General features: G+C 44.6%; 1 protein-coding gene across 1 annotated transcript in view; it reads right to left on the bottom strand.

Annotated features, from left to right (window-relative positions):
- Positions 1-10,222: 10,222 nt before the first annotated feature.
- Positions 10,223-21,003, bottom strand: part of LOC137539245 (C-signal-like) — a 35,896-nt gene continuing 25,115 nt past the window's right edge. Inside the window, exons 5-6 of the mRNA XM_068261790.1 lie at positions 18,416-18,526; positions 10,223-10,468 (exon numbers count right to left, since the gene is read on the bottom strand). Coding sequence (XP_068117891.1) covers positions 10,355-10,468; positions 18,416-18,526 — 225 coding nt within the window. The 3' untranslated portion in view covers positions 10,223-10,354. The remainder of the gene's footprint in view (positions 10,469-18,415; positions 18,527-21,003) is intronic.

Here is a 21,003-nt window from a genome sequence, read left to right as displayed (position 1 = left end):
CACACAACTGAAGTAATTCAAGCCTTTTATTGTTTTAATATTGATGATTTTGGCATACAGCTCATGAAAACCCCAAATTCCTATCTCAAAAAATTAGCATGTCATGAAAAGGTTCTCTAAACGAGCTATTAACCTAATCATCTGAATCAACTAATTAACTCTAAACACCTGCAAAGATTCCTGAGGCTTTTAAAAACTCCAGGCCTGGTTCATTATTAAAAACCGCAATCATGGGTAAGACTGCCGACCTGACTGCTGTCCAGAAGGCCATCATTGACACCCTCAAGCAAGCACCCTTCAAGGGTCAAGGACACAGAAAGAAATTTCTGAATGAATAGGCTGTTTCCAGAGTGCTGTATCAAGGCACCTCAGTGGGAAGTCTGTGGGAAGGAAAAAGTGTGGCAGAAAACGCTGCACAACGAGAAGAGACGGACCCTGAGGGAGATTGTGGAGAAGGACCGATTCCAGACCTTGGGGGACCTGCGGAAGCAGTGGACTGAGTCTGGAGTAGAAACATCCAGAGCCACCGTGTACAGGCGTGTGCAGGAAATGGGCTACAGGTGCTGCATTCCCCAGGTCAAGCCACTTTTGAACCAGAAACAGCGGCAAAAGCGCCTGACCTGGGCTACAGAGAAGCAGCACTGGACTGTTGCTGAGTGGTCCAAAGTACTTTTTTCGGATGAAAGCAACATTTGCAATCAAGGTGCCAGAGTCTGGAGGAAGACTGGGGAGAGGGAAATGGCAAAATGCCTGAAGTCCAGTGTCAAGTACCCACAGTCAGTGATGGTCTGGGGTGTCTGGGGATGAGCTTAAGGCTGCTATCGAAGCATCCTGGGCCTCCATAACACCTGAGCAGTGCCACAGGCTGATTGCCTCCATGCCACGCCGCATTGAAGCAGTCATTTCTGCAAAAGGATTCCCGACCAAGTATTGAGTGCATAACTGAACATAATTATTTAAAGGTTGACTTTTTTTGTTTTAAAAACACTTTTCTTTTATTAGTTGGATGAAATATGCTAATTTTTTGAGATAGGAATTTGGAGTTTTCATGAGCTGTATGCCAAAATCATCAATATTAAAACAATAAAAGGCTTGAACTACTTCAGTTGTGTGTAATGAATCTAAAATATATGAAAGTCTAATGTTTATCAGTTCATTACAGAAAATAATGAACTTTATCACAATATGCAAATTTTTTGAATAGGACCTGTATAGGAAGGCATGCTCCTATCTAAATAAGGCATGCTCCTAAGGGAGGCGCGCTCCTTACATAGCAGTGAGCGCTACTATGTAAGGCATGCATTAGCGGCCGCTATTTCACATTAAGGGATGAATTGTGTGACAATTTCCAAGTAATACTTGCAAATGTCTTCATTAAAGAATCATGAACTGTATCTAACATATGGAAACAAAAGTAGGGGGGGGGGGGAGAGTCTTTTTGCTAGCTTGGTTTTTGCTTTTTATATGACCTTGATTTCAACTTTAAATACTGGACCGGCGCTGTTACTTGTTTCCGCCAGTTGTTAATCACAGAGAGGAGATCTCTTATTGGCTCAGTGTTTGCAGTAGGAAGATGAAAGTTCTGTTCTCTGAGAAGACCACAAAACTCCTGGGAACAAGAAGTGGGTCTTTTTTATGATTAGTTACTTAGCAGATAGACTTTTGACAGCATTCCATGTATGGAACACAGCTCCCCCAATCATTAGCCCCAAATTAATCCTGAGAGCATATTCTTCTATGTAGTGCTTATAGTTTCAGCCCATTTAGATTCTTTTTCTTCTATACAATTTATTTTTCCAAAGAATATGCACATTCTTCTCAACCCATTTAGGGTTAAGAAGAATGTGCAGAATGTAAATGTGAAATTGGCTCCTTACCCATAGGAGGAAGCTGAGCTGTCACATGACACCTGAGTATGCGGATTTAGCAAGCAGGGATTGGCTCGGGACTTGGGAAAGCCGTGGTGTAGAATCTACGCGACGTCAGAGTTAGATTCTAACTACTGCAGTCCAAAGCTGGTTAACTAGTTCACCACTAAGGGTTTTTTCCCATATGGACCAGAGCAATTTTCACCATTCAGAGCTTCTTTTATTTATCTAGCAATGACTTTATCACTACTTATCACAACAAAATGATCCATATCTTGTTTTTTTGCTACCAGTTAGGATTTCTTTGGGTGCTACGTTTTGCTAAGAATTATTTTATTCTAAATGCATTTTAACGGGAATAATAAGAAAAAAAAAATGAAAAAAAAATCATTATTTCTCTGTTTTTGGCCATGATAGTTTTAAAATAAAATGTGCTACTGTGGATAAAATCCACATATTTTTTTTCCCATTCACTGATCAGTATACTAACAGGCGGCAACGAGAACATGCACAGTGGGCAATCACAGTGGCAGACTTATATCTACGCCCCTGGGACTTTAAATGGAGTTAGTTAAGTAGTTAAATGAAACTCGATTAAGGCAGCCAATAATGATCGCCTCTGCCGAGAATCTAGCATATGTACAGAGGACCCCAATGGCCTTCATGCTCACCAATGCCTCAGCTAGCAACCAGCATAGCAGGTCAATTCAGCCGAGACCTGGCCAAGAGCACTGTTTTCCCACTCACCCCGCCTGCTGCATGACTTCACTTGCACATCGCTCCATCGGCCCTCCTCACCCACATAGCAACAGAATGTGTCCCTAGCCTGTAGGCTAGCAATGCATCTGTACAGACACGGCTATGCAATGTCACCCGAGGGATCAAGTCACAATCCCTGCCAGGCCACATGCCTTGTATGTTTATAGGAGGCTTTAGCCAATCTGAGAATTGAAGTGGTCCTTTTCCATCTTTTTGCCGCACAGTATTGTACAGTGTTAGGCTCCTTGCACACTGCAAATCCGTTTTCCGATTCCGTTTGCAATTCCGATTTTCCCTGAATGCAATCAACAGAAAAACTGAGTCAAAAACGCAGCATGCAGTAAAGATTAAAAGTCGGAATCGGATGTAAAAACCGATTAGAAATCGGAAATGCATGCAGTGTGCAGGGAGCCTTAGGGCCCGTTCACACTGCACGCGTTTCCAGCCGCGTTTTGGAAACGCGTGCAGGTGGCCGATACGCACGACATCAGACATTGCATAGAGTGCAATGTCTGATGTTCACACTGCATGCGTTCCGGACCTGTGCGGTCCGGGAACGCATGCTGCACGCAGATTTTGCTAAAACGCGTGGCTGTCCCATTCACTTTTCAGTGATGGGATCAGCCACGCAACGCACACAAACGCGGATGGCCATGCGTTCGTACGCGTTGCGGTCCACACGCGTTCCGCACGCATGGCCATCCGCATTTGTGATCTGGATTTACACGTGCTTATCGGTTTTCTGCACAAGTTTTGCATTGACAGCGCTGCATTGCTGTCAATTGTTTTTCTGCACGTGAAAAACGCATTCAAGTATGAACTAGCCCATTGATTAACATTGGTTAGCAGTTTTCCTGAGCAGCAAATGCGCAGAAAAACTGACGAGTGTGGACAGGACTGAATTTGTACTTTTTACCGCCCAAGGCCACTGTCACCAGCCGCCCCCCTTCAGTATAGGTAGCCAGATGACCCCTCCCCCTTTCCCTCTATTATAGGTAGCCTGATGACCCCTCCCCCTCAAGTATAGGTAGCTAGGTGACTCCCTTAATCGCTCCCTTTCCCAGTCCCACCTTTCAGTATAGATTGCCAGCTCGCCTCCACACCACAGTAGCCATCAGTGTCACCTCTTCACTCTTCTCCAGCGCAGAAGCTTCCCCTTCCCCTCCGTCTCCATCGGCCGCTGCTGTACATCTTTCCCTCCAACCAGCATCTTTCACTTGTGACTTGTCAGCATGTTACCAGCGAGTCAGACGGGAAGAGGAAGCTTCTATGCAGGAGACAACGGAGATGTGTGTGACTGGCGGCTGCTATTCCACATCCTCTGCTTGTAACTCTGCAATGCTGCCCAAGTTCATAGTCGCCGAGCACATCGCCAACGTACAGAGAGAGCAGGGAAGCCACTGCACAGGCCGCTGGCAGGAGATTACTGCGGTCAGGCGCTCGCCTGATGTCCCTGCATTGCAGCATTTGCAAGCCTGCAAATGCTACACCAGTTTAGCCTGCTGCTTTGGTGCCCTTGATCCTATGGTGCCCTAGGCCATGGCCTAGGTGGCCTTGTCCTAAATCCAGCCCTGAGTGGATAGGCCCTAAGCCATCAGAAAAAGCATGACGTTTTGAATCAGGATGATGTCATTTATTAGCTAACTCCTCCCACGCTCCCAAAAATACCCAAATAAAATTTGTAATTATAAAAAAAAAAAATTACAATAAAAAAACATAAATAGTTACCTAAGGGTCTGAACTTTTTTTTAATATGCATGTCAAGAGGGTATATTACTATTATTTTTTAAATTATAAGCTTGTAAATAGTGATGGATGCAAAACTGAAAAAAATGCACATTTATTTCCAAATAAAATCTTGGCACCGTACATTGTGATAGGGACATAATTTACATGGTGTAATAACTGGGACAATTGGGAAAATAAAATACGTGGGTTTTAATTGTGGTAGCATGTATTGTTTTAAAGCTATAATGGCCGAAAACTGAGAAATAATGAATTTTTTCCATTTTTTTTCTTAATATTGCCATTAAAATGCATTTAGAAAAAAATTAAATGTAGCAAAATGTTCCACCCAAAGAAAGCCTAATTGTGGCGGAAAAAACAAGATATAGATCAATTCATTGTGATAAGTAGTGATAAAGTTATTGGCAAATCAATGAGAGGCGAAAATTGCTCGGGTGCATAAGGTAAAAAACAACTGAAGGCTGAAGTGGTTCAACATCACATACCACAGACTCGAGTGATGAGGAGACATTGTAAAACCAGAATTTAAAAGTTAAAGGGTTCCTGAGATCAATAGAAAGAAGAAATTTATACATACCTGGGGCTTCCTCCAGCCCCATTCAGGCTGATCGGCCCCTCACCACCTCCTGGATCCTCTGCAACAGCTCCCAGTAAATTGGGCATTTGGAGCCAGTCAGTGCAAGCGCCCCATCGTGCACCTGCTTCCAGAAGGGTTCCGTGCCTGCGTAGTAGTACGGTGGAGGTGCAAAACACTCCTGGCGACGGAGGCACCCATGCACACTATGCCCCGATTGGCCAGATTACGGTAAGCCGTAGCTGAGGATCCAGGAGGCGATAGAGGACAGCAAGGGACCGATCAGCCTGAAGGAGGCTGGAGGAAGCCCAAGGTACGTATAAATTGCTTCTTTCCATTGACCTCAGGTTCACTTTAACTAGAGGCAGAGTACATACAATCATTGTTATAGGCTAAAAAGAATTGTGGCATTTAAAACCCATTGATAACAACTTGTGCTGGTACGATGAGTTTTAATCGCCACAATTCTTTTTAGCCTATAGCAAACATTGTATGTACTCTGCCTCTAGTTAACATTTGAACTCTGGTTTTAGATCTCCTCACCTCTCTATTTGTCATAAATTAGCTAATGTCTTTTACCGCCTACTTTGCGCCCTGTATGTGCCAAAAGCAATTCCGAGCATGACCCAGTTGTGGTTGGCGAAGAAATTTGATTCTGATGTTGTAACTAATGCTGGGTACACACGGTAACATTTTCCGTGCGATTTTCCGACCCAATCGTTTTTTCCGCTCGATTGTGCACTCAACTCTGCGCTTGATTCTCTTCTCTCATTTTTCTTATCTTTTTCCATTCACTTCTATGAGAAATTGAGCGCAGAATCGATCGGGAGTAATATCGGACATGAGGGATTTTATCAATCGGATGCATCTATCGCACGGAAAATCGTACCGTGTGTACATTTATTTATGTGTGTAAAACAATGTATCTCCTTTTATGCTGGGTACACGTGATTCAATATCCTGTCTGATTGAAGGGTAATCTGATGAGAAGTTGTATTGTATGTACATGTCTAAACTGGATTGATTTTTCTCATAATAACTTTACAAAATTGATTGATTATCAAACGGGAGCAGATTGGACATGTCAGAAGTTTATTTAGCATTGATGTGCAGTGTATATAAGCTGCCTGTTCTAACATCGTGTCTACAGGAATTGAGTCTGAATAAGGCTATTCGCCGAAAGCTTACTGCTTTTCTTCCAAGTTAGACAGTAAATGGCATCATCCTGATTAAAAACTTGTCATCTTTTTTGCAATCATAATGTACCTATTATATTAAGCATTATATAATAAAAGCAGTTAATATTTATTTTTGAATTGAATGACTTGTTTCATTCTTAATTAATTCACTCCTTTACAGAATATACTACTTTTTTTAAATTAGGCTCTTATGCTGGGGATACACGGTACGTTTCTGTACCGTGTATCGGCCAGCTGATAATATTCAGCTGGCCCGATCATGCCGCTTGACCCATGCCCGCTCGATTCCCGTCGGCGGACAATGGCAGGGAATCGAGCAGTGATAAGGAAGCGCCGGCGGGGACAAGCGGCAATCGATCCGTGCGCATGTGCGGACGAGCGGGGGAGCCGCTGGCTCGATCCGGCGCATAAAACGAGCCGTGTATGCACGGCATCAGAAGCCTTAAATGTTTTTTTTTTTCTTTCTGTACAGGGAGTATATAATTTCTTTACTTTATTTCTGTAACATTTGTTCATTTTGAGTAAGTTCCATGGCATTCCTTTGTCTGATTCTCATGCTGCCAGATGTAAAATGTTGTTGAAGTTGCCATTAAATACTGGAGGAAGATTAAACTGTTTAAAGTCTGTAATCTGCACGTAGACAATGAAAAAAAAAATTGCTAGTGGGAAATAACTCTTAAAAGCCAATATGATATGACATGTTTCCACTAAAATTCTTAAGTTTTGCAATCTTTGGCATTGATTTGACTCTTTGTTCATAATGAGATAATTCACTGCATATTATCCTCTGATGTGCCTATTATATTCTTAACTTTTGTTTGTTTCTGAAAAAAAGCTTGGTGTGTGTGTATCTTAAAGGACTTCGGAGGCGAGAATCAAAAAAAAAGTTAAAGAGGAACTCCAGTGAACATTTTACTGTTGGCAGGTGATGTAGCTGCTGCATGGTTTTTGGCAGTTGGAAACCGCTATTTCCCACAAAAGTTAAAACTTTTCTTGTGGGAGGGGTTACTTGTGGAAGGGGTTTCACAACAATATCAGTCATACAGCGCCCCCTGATGGTCTGTTTGTGAAAAGGAATAGATTTCTCATGTAAAAGGGGGTATTAGCTACTGATTGGTATAAAGTTCAATTTTTGGTTGGAGTTTCTCTTTAAATACCTATGTCAATGTATCATCTTCAGGGGAACCCATCCACGCCCCCCGTTTCATTCCACCATGTGTTTTGTTTAAATTACAGGCTCTGGTCCGGTCCCGACCCCATGGCTCGGGTCATCTTCATATTCCCCAATTAAGATGGCCTCCAGGTCTAGCCGCGAGTGCAGCTATGCAGCTCTGAGTCCTCCTCCAGTCCCTACCTCATTCCCGGCGGTCTCATGGATGTAAAGCGCGCAAGGTCATTGGGAGCAGGGACAGGGCTGCTAAAACTCACATACCGTGCATTTCTATGAGTTTTAATTACTTTCGGCTAGTTAAAATGCACTGCGCAGCTACTCACTGTTAGGCCCCGTTCACACTTGCGGTTTTGTCAAAACCGCACCGGATGTCCGGACCGCACCGGAGCCGGACCGGACCTGATCCGTACGGTTCCTATCCGGATCCGGTCCGGATCCGGTCCGTTTGCATCCGGTTTCCGTGCGGTGTGAACACGGTTGCGGTCCGGATCCGGTTTCTTAAGGAGATAACATCCTGTAAATACCTGGGGTCTGGGAGGTCAGCAGAAGGGTCTGGGGTCATTGTTGGAGACAGGTGGATGTGTGGAGACCATCCGTGGATACAGAGACTGCAGTTGGGACCATGGATCCAGGCATTTTTTACTCGTAAACCTGGGAATTCTCTCCTTCCTGTTGTTCTCCTCCTCGTTATCAGACATCAGACATGTTGCTGCCAAAACGAGCTCCAGCATGAAATCGCAGCTGCCCCACTCTTTGAACGCTGGGCCCATGTGGTCCCCATCCAAAATGCATAGGAAGTGGGGTAGAACGTCCGGTTTTTGTAGCCAGTGTGTTGTGCGCTCTCCGGCTCTCATTGCTTTGTATTGGCCGGATGGTGCAGTCCGGCTCCGCTCCGGATACGGCTGCCGGAGGAGCCGGACCAAAAAATAGCGCATGTTGGAACGGAGGCCGGAGTCCGGATCCGGTCCGGATCCGGTCCGGCTCCGGTCCGGCAGAACGGACGCATGTGAACGGACGCATAGGCTTTCATTGCTATTGCCGTGCGTCCGTTCCGTCCGTTCTGCAAGCGGTCCGGCTCCGGCACGGCGATTCCGGACGGCCACCGCTAATGTGAACCGGGCCTAAGCCATAGTGTGAACGATAAAATGAAAGGCTATGGTTTTTCATGTACCCTTGAAAATGCAGCGTATGTGCAATGAGTTGAAACTCACTGCAACTCACTGTGTGAATGAGCCCTTAGGGTCCTTTTAGTGCCTGTCTCCACTCGTCAGTTTTTCTGTGCGTCAGTTTTTTTTTCGTGAGTTGTCTGACAGTTTTGCATTACTGTCAATTGTTTTTCTGCATGTGAAAAATGCATTCAAGTGTGAAATAGCCCTTTGATTAACATTGGTTGCAGTTTTCCTGTGCAGAAAATGCATGGAAGAACTGACGAGTGGAGACAGGCCCTCATGCTTAATCAGTTGCTTTCAGTTATAACTAAAGGTGCGTACACACATGCGACTATAGTCGTTTGTAACGATCGTTACCCGATCTTTACCAACGACGATCGTTACAAAAAACGAACCACCGACTATTACGGCAAACGACGAATGAGCCAAATCGCTACAAAAGAAAGTTCTGTCTTGGCGGATTTTAACCAACGACGATCGTTTGCAAAAGTAGTACATCCTTGGAAACGGTCGTTCGTACTAGGCTTGACATGCGCATTTCACTATTTCTCTGTGAAACTTCTCATTTTTATGCGCAGGCGCAATAGTTGCTTTACGTGATGTAACGTTCGTTCTAACGATCAGATTGTTACACACCTTTTACAACTATCTTTATTTAGGTCGTTCTTTCATCAATTAAAAGTTTGTTCGTCGTTCTTAACGAACGATCGTTGTCGCATGTGTGTACGTAGCACTAGGCTGGGTGCACACATAGCAGAAATGCTAGCATTGCGGAAAACACTGTGTTTTTTGCCTCTAATGAAACTCTATGGGCCGCAGGAAAAACCGCATATAAAAATGTATATGCGTTTTCAAAGCTGCCTTTTCAAAAACGCTGGTTTTGTTGCATATTATGCAGGAATGTTGCCAAAATGCACATAATGAAAGTCAATGGTAACGCAATGGTATGTGTTTTTCATGCATTACCCATGCGTTTTTATGTGCGTTTTTTCCCCCAAATATTTTTTTTTACTGTATTTTCGCTTCCTGTTGTCTTCCAAGTGATTTGCATAAATGGAAATATAAAAACACATGGAAAACCCATACAAAATGCATATGCATTTTGTATATGCGAACCGCAAATGCATTAAAACACACGCAAAACGCATGAAAAACGCATCGCAAATGCACCAAAAATGCTGTAAAAACCCACCAAAACCGCACACATCATTAACATAAAACGTGACATAAAACGCAGCCTTTCACACAATGTCATATGGGAACCCAACCTAAAAGACAACTGATTTTCAAAGTAATGTCCATGTTTTGCTATGGCTCAGTACACACAATATGCATTTTAACTGAAAGCTTTTTCACATTGCTCTGCTATGGAGAGAGAGAAAGAAAAAAATGCATACTAACACGTACTAGTCGTCAGGCATTTGCAGAATTATAATTATGTTGTGTTAATACTTCATCCTACTACCAATTACTGAATCTGAGAGAGCCTAAGCGCTTTAAATCCTATGGGAGAAAAGCGCTACAGAAATGTTATTGTTGTTATTGTTTTGTTACTAACACATACCAATTTCAGCATTCCAGAACTTTAATCGAACTTGGGGGACACTTGTGCACAAACTCAGTTCTCGGCTGTGGCAGCCACAAATGTCCACCTCAGCCAAGTTTTGCATAGCGTATATAGTTAGTGTTGTCATAATTCATTGGACTGTATACAGCTTTATTAATCAAACATGAGAGACCATCAAGGAATTTATTAGATACTGTAAGTCATTGTAAAACATTTATTCATCAATACAAAGTTACATAACAGGAGATAGATGTCAAGAGAAGAGGTACAGACAAATACCGCTGTAATCTAGAATCCTATTTCACCAGGGGATCGTGTTTCCTTCCCAGTCCACCAGAATTCCAGAATCTTTCTCTGAGAGATTGTTTAGAACCTTAACTATTCCATTTACGCTTTTCTCAACTGTAAGAGGTGCCTGAAAAGAAGAAGTGGAGAAAATTAAATTGGTGTTATTCATACAGCAGAGTCCCCAGTAGTGATGATCTCCGGATGAAATCCAAATGGGTTTCATTCGAATTTCATCCTCCTAATTACTGCAGCTGAGCGGGTGGGCGAGGGAGGGTTAAACTTACCCAGCAGCCTTCTTCCTTAATTCGTCCCACGGCGCGTCCCAGGCTGCATTCCAAGCTGCGGTCATGTGACTACAAACACTTCCTCCTTCCGGGTTTAAGGAGGAAGCTTAGTAGTCACGTTATGCAGCTTGGAACGCAGCGTGGGACGGATTAAAGAAGACTGCTGCTGGGTAAGTTTAACACCCCCCCCCCCCCCTCACCAAGCCGCTCAGGTGCACTAATTAGGAGGATGAAATCTGAATGAAACCCATTCGGATTTAATCCAGAGATCATCACTAGTCCCCAGTATCCAGCACTGGCGGGGATCAGCTGATGCCGGATACATGTGCTTGCCAGTTACTTGAGCAACTGGCAGAAAAAAGCACAAACCTCTGTTCCTCCTTACCGAGCCACCAGTGCAGTCTTTTAATCTTCCTGTAGCTCCTAACGGCTTTCCGGCGTCCTCCATGTACGGCTCCCAGCATGTCACCTGATCTGAGTCCGCTCATGTGACACACCTGGAGTCGTGCACAGGCACCCGAAAGCCACTGGGAGCTACAAGAAGGTTAGAAGACATATGTTCTGTACTTGGTCTGCTTCCAATCTAAACACAGATAACCACAGATTATCTTGGGCAATGCTGCTAAACCTGGCACACCTCTTTTGTGCTTTCAGTCACTCCCCAGTCCATGATGCAAGTGTGTGCAGCTGAGCTTTGTGTTTTCAAGCAGCGCTAATAGTACAGATGGTCACTGAGTTGCAAATAATTCTGGTTTGCTCGCAAATTGTATGATGCTTTAAACTGAACCAATTAGTAGGAAGTGAGTTTGATTGGTCCAGTTCCAAGCTACATATGATTGCAAGCAATTTGCATACACACCAACATTAACATCTCATTAACCACCCTTTAACTGTTACTAACTCAAAGTGGACCTGAAGTACCTAAAAAAAAAAAGCCTTCTGCAGCTGCCCTGTGCCCACACTGTTACTAAACGATCCTCCGGTCCCCCACCGTGGCTCAGTTTCGTTCTCATCCTCATTTGTGCTCCCATTGGTGGGAGCGTCCTTCGCAGGCGCAGTATGGGAAAATCGCTACTGCTCCTGCGCTGGACACTCCCGGTGATGGGAGCACAAACGAGGAGGCACAGGTGCAGTGGACGGCTACAGAAGAAAGTGAAAGTGAACCGCGGCGGGGGACCGGAGAATCGTTTAGTAATGGTACAGGCACAGGGTGGCTGCAGGGGTCTGGCAGAAGCCCCAGGTAAGTGAAGCTCTTTTTTCAGGTTCTTCAGGTTTCCTTTAATTTTTCTGTGGCCATTTTAGAATATCCTCCATGCATTTTGGAAAAAATATCCACCTCCTTGCGGTTAGCAATGATCATACTCCTATAATACAACACTAAGCACACTTGGTAGGATTCTGTTGCCCAAAACTGTAATTTGTGATTGTTTGAGGTGACAGTTTTCAACAACCCCAATACAGAAAGGCTATTAAACTTTCTGCTGAGAAGCCTATTCTGGAGGAAGGTGGCAGAAGTCTTCACTAGCAGTTGGTTGAGGACTGTCCAACATGGCTGATTGGTGAAGAGGAAGAAGCCGACATATGAAGCAGCAGAGCCCCTGATGAGTCCTATGATTAAACGCTTAGGGCGTGGCTAAACAGGCAGGAGAGGTTTTAGTGCGTGGAGGAGAGGTCCACAATTTTACATGCCTTTTCATCTTCACTGGTTGTGAGTAGTACTACCTTTTTTATACCATTGAATAAACGGTTTAAAGCTATGTGGATCTTATCCAGTTTACAGTGGATGGTTTTGTGTAATGGAGTGATTTATAATGGGAGAAGTTAGAGAGTATAACCCAGTGGCTGACATCCAAACCAGGACTTTGCACACATGCTTTGAATGCTGTCTGTGGGTCTAGGCAGAGTGCCAGAGGTTAATGCTGTCAAGCTGAGGTTCATGTCTGTGGGTCAGGGCAGCGACAACAGAAGGTGAGAGCGGCCCCTAATGGTGGTGAAGCACGATTGCTGTGGTTATGATATAAGTAAACTACTCTGGGGATCATTGATGGTGCAGAGTTCCTTGGACTATATGGTCTATGCGATGAACTTTTTATGTTTTTTTAGGTGAATTTGGAAGACCTGATTGCAAGACCTTTTGGTTGCAATTATACAGATTTCTTTCTAGTGGACTGTAAGGCAGCGCAAGGTTTTTATATGCAATTTTAATTGGATGTTCATGTGACATGTATACCTGTGCAGCAGACCATCAGTATAAATGATAGGTTTATGTTAGGGGTAGGGAACACGCCAACTGATTTCATATTCTGGAGGAAGGTGAGTAGAAGTCTTCACTAGCAGTTGGTTGAGGACTGCCCAACATGGCTGATTGCTGAAGAAGAGGAAGAAGCCGACATACGAAGCAGCTCATTTGGGTGCGCGCTCACTGCGCCTGACCTGGGCTCAGCCATAGATTACGTTTATAGCGACTTTCAGTGGCACAGGGTGAACTGTCATTTGGCTCAACGAATGCCCAACTGACTGATCAGCGAGACCATATGTACTGACCATAGGTACACACCGACATAGGGGTCCACCTTTACACAGGGTACACTGTCACCCAAAAAACTCATTCCAGGCAATGAAAGACAAATATCTGTCCTCACATCTCACGTCTCCACTACACACATCATTTTCATCCATCCTCCTCACACCAGCATCTTTGTATGTCCTCCTCTTTGTCATCTTCAACCTCATGGAAGACTGATGTCATGTAATGGAGAAGGCTTTATGTACCTTTACAGGACAGAGTCTTCCTGGTTGCATGAGTTGGATTTTTATAGTTGGTTGTAGAGGACTTTCACAGTGCCATTTATTCTGTGTTCTAGTGTCAGAATTGTTCATTACAGGAAAAAGGCAACCAGGGCATAATGGAGATGATGACAATGAACCATCTACCTGATGTTTCCTGTTCTAAAATTTTACCTTTCCTGTTTATTGTTAAAAAAAAATTTCCTTTCCTGGAGGCTTACTGGGGAAAACAATTTTGGTTGATTGCCTTTGCTTCAATTTGGTATCTTTTTTTTGTACACTGGTGTTGATGAATCAGACTGTTTATGAGAAGTGAGAACATGAAGTAAGGCTTGCACTGAAATATCTGTGAGGATGACTATATCGTGTGCACCTTTCACCCAGCTGCATGACTTTATTCTCTGTTAAACTTGAACCCAGTTATAACTGGAAAAGTGTGAATATATGAATGTATTTGGCTGATCGTTTACCAAGCCAATGCCATATCTTAGGTCCTAATCTTGGGTGAATTTACCGCCTGTCAGCTGCTCTACTGCACCGGACGGGCACTTGTTAGCTTGACAGGTCAGGTACCCCTCCATAGATTAACATCATCTACGGCATGTCAGCACTTGACACACATGGTTTTTCAACTGCAGCCATTCAGCTGCATTTTAATTGCGCCCAAATTGCACTGGTGGGCGGCAGAGAAGATGTTGAACTGCTCTGGAGGTGCGCAGTTCAGTTGTCTGTCTGAAACAGGCCTTATTTATTTATAGATAAAGGCATCTAGGGCATCTCTGTGTTCACTATTGTAACTGGAATGCAAGGTTACAGGAAATGGTTTGAGATTGGGCTTCTGACCAAGCTCATATCTTAGAGTTATCCCAGGCAGCTATTCGGCGAGCTCCTGTCTGGATAAAAGAAGCTCTGTCACTGAGTTCCTGCAGAGGACAAAGAAAACATTTGTCCTTGGAGTTGAGCTTTCATAAATACTAACCTGTTATCAACACATTTCTGTTCCGCATTAAAGTGGGTAGGAACTGCAAATAGAAAACTCTTGTACCAAGTGCTAGGTGCAAGCAGGGCCAGTTCTCTTGTGAAGCAAGGTGAAACATTTGCATCAGGCGCAGAGATTACAGGGGCAGCATGTTTGTATTGCATGCAGTCAGGGTAGGAAAGGAAGCAAGAGGAAAGCAAGGAAGGTGAAGAGGTCATCATTGGGGAAAAGCAGCTTGTTGCGCTGGGTGGGGAGTCTGACAGTGAGTGATGAGGGAGGAGACAGGAGAGCAGCAGTGTTTCATTTGAATTGCACAGCAGGAGGGAGGAGGTGGCACTGCTGTCCTGACTGAGGAGGAATTGAGTGGCCGATAGTGAGCAGTTTGTTTGTCACACACTCACAGCCAGCCAGTGTGCTATTGTGTTGAGCTGCAGCATGTCAGTCATGTGAGAAGAATAAATTAATGAGAGTAAATTGTCGGGCAATGTGTGATCATTCCAAATCAGGACGGGGGTGCGCATATTCCTTACAAGTTTGCCTCAGGCAGTAAAAAGTATAGAAGCGGACAAGAGCAGTTAGTGTAACATAGTTGTCCCCTACTTTTATATTTTTATTAAATATAGACATTTATACATTACCTGTGTCCATGTCCAGCGCCTGTATAGGAAGGTGCAGAGTTACAAGAAGCTTTCTTCTTACAGCACACACCACCCACCTATTCGCCCATAAAGATCCGTTGCGGTGGTAAAAGCTGATACGTCTTTCGGAAATGGACCCAAACTACACGGCTTTCCACCCGCCCGATGCCGCTAAAGTCACTGTGATTGATAGCGGTATTGGGTCAGTGGAAAACTGTGCAGTTTGGGTGCATTTCTAAATGGCACGTCATCCGTTGCCATGGCAAAGCAACACTACAAGGGGGGAGGCTTGTGGAGTGAACTGTAAGAAGAGGAGACCTTCCTGTAGCATGGCATCTTCCGGTATACAGGTGCTGGACATGGACAAAGATAATGGATAAATGTATCTATTTAAGAAAAAAAATGGTTGGAAAACTGTTAGTTACACTAACAACGCTTGTACCTAGCAATAGATACAAGAGTTTTCAATTTGCCATTCCATTCCCCTTTAAGAGCACTACAAAAATTCAAAAATGACTCTGAGAGTGTGTGTGTGTGTGTACATACAGAGGGGGGCTCTGGGTGCCCAAGCACCCCCTCTTTAAATTCCCATAAAAAGGCCCCTTTGGCTGTAAAAACAAAGCTCCTCCTCCAGCGGCGTTAAGCTCTGCCCCTTCTCATGGGAATCCCCGCCCACAGGAAGCTCCTCCTCATCTGAGACCCTTTTGAATAAAGCGGTGCCATACAGGAATCCTAGTGTAACCATCCCCGCAGCTGTGTGAGAGCAGGTAAGACAGTGTCTGTATGACAGCAGTGACCTTTCCCTCCCCCAGCATCCCCAGTGACCTCTCCCTCAACCTTGTACACACAGGGACCTTTCCCTCCACCTAGGACCCATACCGACCTCTACCTCCCCAGCATTAGCACTGCAGTGATCCTGCCTTCCCCAGCACCCACACTGACCCCTCCCTCCCCCAGCACCTACATTGACTTTTCCCTCCCCAGCAGCACCCTTCCTGTCCCCAGCAGTACCCTTCCTGTCCCCAGCAGCACCCATAGTGACCTCCTTTAGCACCTAAACTGACCTCTCCCTCCCCAAGCACCCCCAATGACTTCCCCTTCCTGCAGCACCCACACTGACCTCTACTTCTCCCAACATCCACCCCTTCCCCCGATAGCTGGCATCCGGTACTTACACTCACATGACCACAACTACCTGCACCCAGGCCTGACATTGAACCCAGTCCTCACACCTCCACACAGCCTCCACATTCAAAACCCATCTTATAGCCAAAACCCACCCATAGCCAACACCCAGTAGAAAAGTATTCGCACCCATGTCACACCCAATACGCACACCCAGCACCCACATGACATCCAGTACATGCACCCAGATCTCACATGGCACTAAGTACCTGTAATCAACACCCGCATGACACTCGATACCCACCCACACCCAGAACCCACATGGCACCCAGCATCTGCATTCAGCACCCACATGACATCCAATACCCTCTAGCCAGAAATGAGGAGGGGGCCGTGTGTGTGTGTGTGTGTGTGTGTGTGTGTGTGTGTGTGTGTGTGTGTGTGTGTGTGTGTGCTCCCTTGCTCTGAGTGGGGATATCATGATGGCAACATTTGACATACCAACCTAGCAGATGAGTCTATACACTGTTGGTGTCACCAAGCGGGAAGAGGAAAGGGGTGTGAACAATGGGAGGAAAGGGGAGGGCTGTGATTTGTAGCTACACCCCTGCAATCTAGTGAACTGAAGTTTCATTTTAAAACATTTGAACAGTTTGAAGGTCATTATTTCTTATTGCATATGATTACCGGTACTTGTTTTGTTGGGTTACATGCCAGGCAGTGCTGCTCATCCATATTCCGGATATCCGGGTAACCCGGATATCCGAACTTTTTTCAGCTATCCGATTCGGATTCCGGATACCTGGGCCCAAATCCGGATAGCAAACCGCGGAAAGTTGGCAGGCAATGCGGCTATCCACGGATATCCGAATCTTGAGACACTGTAACCATGGAGATGATGTCCATGACGTCATTGAGCCAATCAGAGGGCTCCCAGCCTAAGCCCAAGCAACCAATCACAGAGGGGAACCTTGGCCAGTCCCTCCTGTATATAAGGAGGGGGGCCATGATGAAAAATCGTCCTTGCGTGTGACTGCACACTGAGAGACACTCCAGTGCTGTTTGGCTAAGCAAGTGCATTATCACACTGTGAAACCCAGCGTTTTTGAGTGGAAACACCTTCACTACACTACTGTTATATTGTGTTGTAGTTAGCTAGCCTGTGTAATTTGTTAGTCAGTCAGACTTTAAGCTGCAGCATCTGCTAGTTAGGTCCTGTGTCTGTGTGTGTGCTGTGCACAGTCCAGGCCTCCTGCTGCTGGAGGCCTGAACACAATTGCTGTGTAATTTTGTTGGAGGTGTCTGTGCTGTCCAAGTTGTAGGGAGGCCCTAACTGCAGCAGTATGACCGCTTCCTGGAAACTCTCCTTTTTAATGTTTTACCTGTGCCGAGGTACCAACACTAGGTGCCTTAGTGATTATCTGAACACAATTTGACGTGTAATTTTTTTGGAGGTGTCCGGCCTAAAAACTGTCATGTCCCAGTTGTGCGGTTGGACTTTGGACACAATGTGGGCTGCACAACCGCTGTCTGGAACCTAGTCCTGATGTTAATTGACAGGGGGTTTTTTTTGGGGGGGGGGTGGATTTTAAGTCCCCACATAATCAATTAGTGTTTCCCTTTAAAAAAAACCATGATGCTACATGCCTCATTTACCCTAAAAAAATGTTTTAGAAGCAATTTAAAGGCCACTTCCGGTTTTGCTATCCGGATATCCGAATCCGCCCGGATACCCCAGATACTGAGGTTGGATATCTGATTCGGATCACAAAATTTTGAACTCGGATATCCGACCCGGATCGGATATCTGGGTATCCGGATCCGAATCGGATCCGGATTTTGAAAAGGGGTATCCGAGCAGCACTGATGCCAGGCACTTTAACAGGTTTGGGAGCACCACACTACCTATCTCTTGCTGTGTACAATACATGCATTGCAGTACTTCCATATGGAAAACCTATAAATGGAATTGCTGGTGTGAGTTTGATCAGCTAAAAGAATTGTAAGGCTTTTTCTTGCTTTAGATTGCACATAAAAAAGGTTACACTTAGTGTAAGTAGAGTTTCTGGTGAGTAGCACAACTCATGCAGAAGCATGTGATCAGTTTGATCAGGTAATTGATTGGGAACGCTCTGCTTTGTTGGACACAAATACATTTACTAGCCCTTATAGCTATTATATTCTTACTTAAATATGTATATATTTAACTTCATTTAAGTGCTGCTTTTTTGAGTTAAAGAGCACACTGCCACCATACTCACCTGTGGGCCACCTAGATCTGTTTGTACCCATCCTGGGTGAAGAGCAGTGCACAGTATTCCGTCTTTCTGATAACCCACTGATTGGCATCGAGTGAGCATATTAAGAGCAGCCTGTAATTAGTAAAGATAAGAAACATATTAATCCACCAATACTAGTACTACAGAGATAGCACATTTGTAGCGCAAGTGTTGCCTAAACAAAGGTGATCTCTTACATATTTGTGGATTGTGGTCTTAGAACTCCACACCCAGGGTCGAATTCACCAATAGGCACTGTAGGCTCGTGCCTATAGGCGGCCCATGTGTGAAAGGCGGCTCACTGGCCGCCAAGGTGCTCTCCTTCTCTCCCTCCCTGGAGAGGGGAGGCTAATTTGTACTGGTTGGGCGAAGAGGGTAAATTGGGCACATCTGGCTATCTATTAGGGGAGGGGTAAAGGGCGGCACTGTTTAAAGAGGAGCTGTTAGTTATAGGGTCTCAGAGAAAAAAAAAACACATATATCAGTAGCTAAATATTGGCTGTACTTACATTACATATGCATTTCACTGTCCACGTTTGGATTTCACAGAATTTTTATATAGTATTTGCAGAGAATGATGCTCCTGACAGCTCATGGCAGGTTCCATGTTTGTCTGTCTTGTATGAAGCCAATTGTGATGTAATATCCTCCCTTACCTTGCTTCCTGATGATTTGATTCACAAAAAAAGATCAGGATCAAAGATCCTAATGGTTCATGATCCAGAAAACACTACTGTGCAGTGAATATTTATTAGCCATGTGGCTAGGAACAATAGCGGACTCATGCAGTATACTCTAACGGAACATGTGCCCTGTGAACAGCACATTGATTTTAGCTGGGCTGCAAGTTACAAGCTGCTGTAACATGAGCCTGTAACTTCTCACTGTGAAAGCAGCCTTAGGGCAGGATAGGGAAATGAAGGGGAGGGCCAAGGTAGTGCAGTGGAGAGAAGAAGCAGCCCCAGAATGCTTTGCAGTATCTGTTATGCGTCCTGCCGGCCTCCTTAGGAGCTTGGGAATAACGAGCCTTGCTGTTCATCAAAAATCAAAGTAAAGCCTGGTGCACACCAGAGGAGTTTTTCTGAGCGTTTTGAGTCTTTAAATCTGCTGCTAATGTTATCCTATGTGTCTGTGCACACTGGAGCAATGAGGTTTTGTAAAAAACCCCATAGTATTACATTGGGAAGAGCTTTTAGAGGTTTCAAAAGCTCTTCCCAATGTAATGCTATGGGTTTTTTTACAAAACCTCATTGCTCCAGTGTGCACAGACACATAGGATAACATTAGCAGCAGATTTAAAAACTCAAAATGCTCAGAAAAACTCCTTTGGTGTGCACCAGGCCTTAGGCCCAGTGCACACCAAAACCGCTAGCAGATCCGCAATACGCTAGCGGTTTTGGGAGCTGATTTCAGAGCGATTCTAGGTATGTTTAGAGAGGTTTTCTAAACATACCTAGCGGTTTTGGGTGCGTTTTTGTGTAGCAGATTACACATATTGTTACAGTAAAAGCTGTTACTGAACAGCTTCTGTAACAAAAATGCCTGGCAAACCGCTCTGAAGTAGCGTTTTTTAGAGCGGTTTGCGTTTTTCCTATACTTTACATTGAGGTTGAAACGCTTCCGAAAACCGCAAACGCGCAGCAGGAGGCGCGTTTGCGGCTTGGCAAAAACCTCAAACCGCCGGTGTGCACCATCCCATTGCAATACATTAGCCAAGCGTTTTTATAGGCGGATGCGGCCGGCGGATCGCTTCAAAAACCGCTCGGTGTGCACTGGGCCTTAGAGAGATTTTTAACTTCAGTATTGCCTTTTTGGCTACCTTCTAAACTGTTTAACACAGGAGAATAGAGGTTTAAATTAGCTTTTGCAGCCTGACAGTTACTTTTTAATGGTGAGCATCAGGCTGGCCAGAGGGTGTGGCTTGAGGAGGTGTGTCCTGTGTTAAGGGGCAGGGTTTAGGGCACCAGAGCTTATGTGCCTATAGGCTCCTGAGCTGTAAATCTGGCCCTGTCCACACATGTTGGAATATGTTCTCTACAGCTCAGGTGGCACATTACCGTGGTGAACTTACAGAAAATCTTAAAGTGTAGTGTAATATGGAAGCTGCCATCTTTATTCAATTTTGAAAATAATACTTGTCTAGGCTGGATGTTGTAATATTCTGTATCTAATACTTTCTGAATCACTGAGTAAGCATATCAGGTGCAGCTCTAATTCAAGTCTGCTTATACTGTGTACATGCTTGTTCCGAGGTGTGTGCTGAAGATGCTACATAACCAAAAATCTCAGCATATCAGCCCGGTAACCAAAGTAAAACATTACAACGGTAAGTTTTCCAGATGCGGCATTGCAAACCACAGGGCCTCGAAGCGTAACATTGATGGGCCCTCCCATGTTGTAATAATAACCACCCCCTTCCACCCTCCAACATGGACACGCCTGGGGTAATAAAAGTGCAGCTATTATTACCACTGTTTTCTCCTATAACAAGTATAGCTAACATTGTCCCTCCCTTAACCTCTTCAGCACCACATGCTTACATGCCCCTAGTGACCAGGCTATTTTTTTAC

This window comes from Hyperolius riggenbachi, chromosome 11, assembly GCF_040937935.1.
Source record: "Hyperolius riggenbachi isolate aHypRig1 chromosome 11, aHypRig1.pri, whole genome shotgun sequence".
NCBI lineage: Eukaryota > Metazoa > Chordata > Amphibia > Anura > Hyperoliidae > Hyperolius > Hyperolius riggenbachi.
Note: the sequence above shows the minus strand (reverse complement) of the source record. Positions and strands in the feature narration are given on the sequence as shown.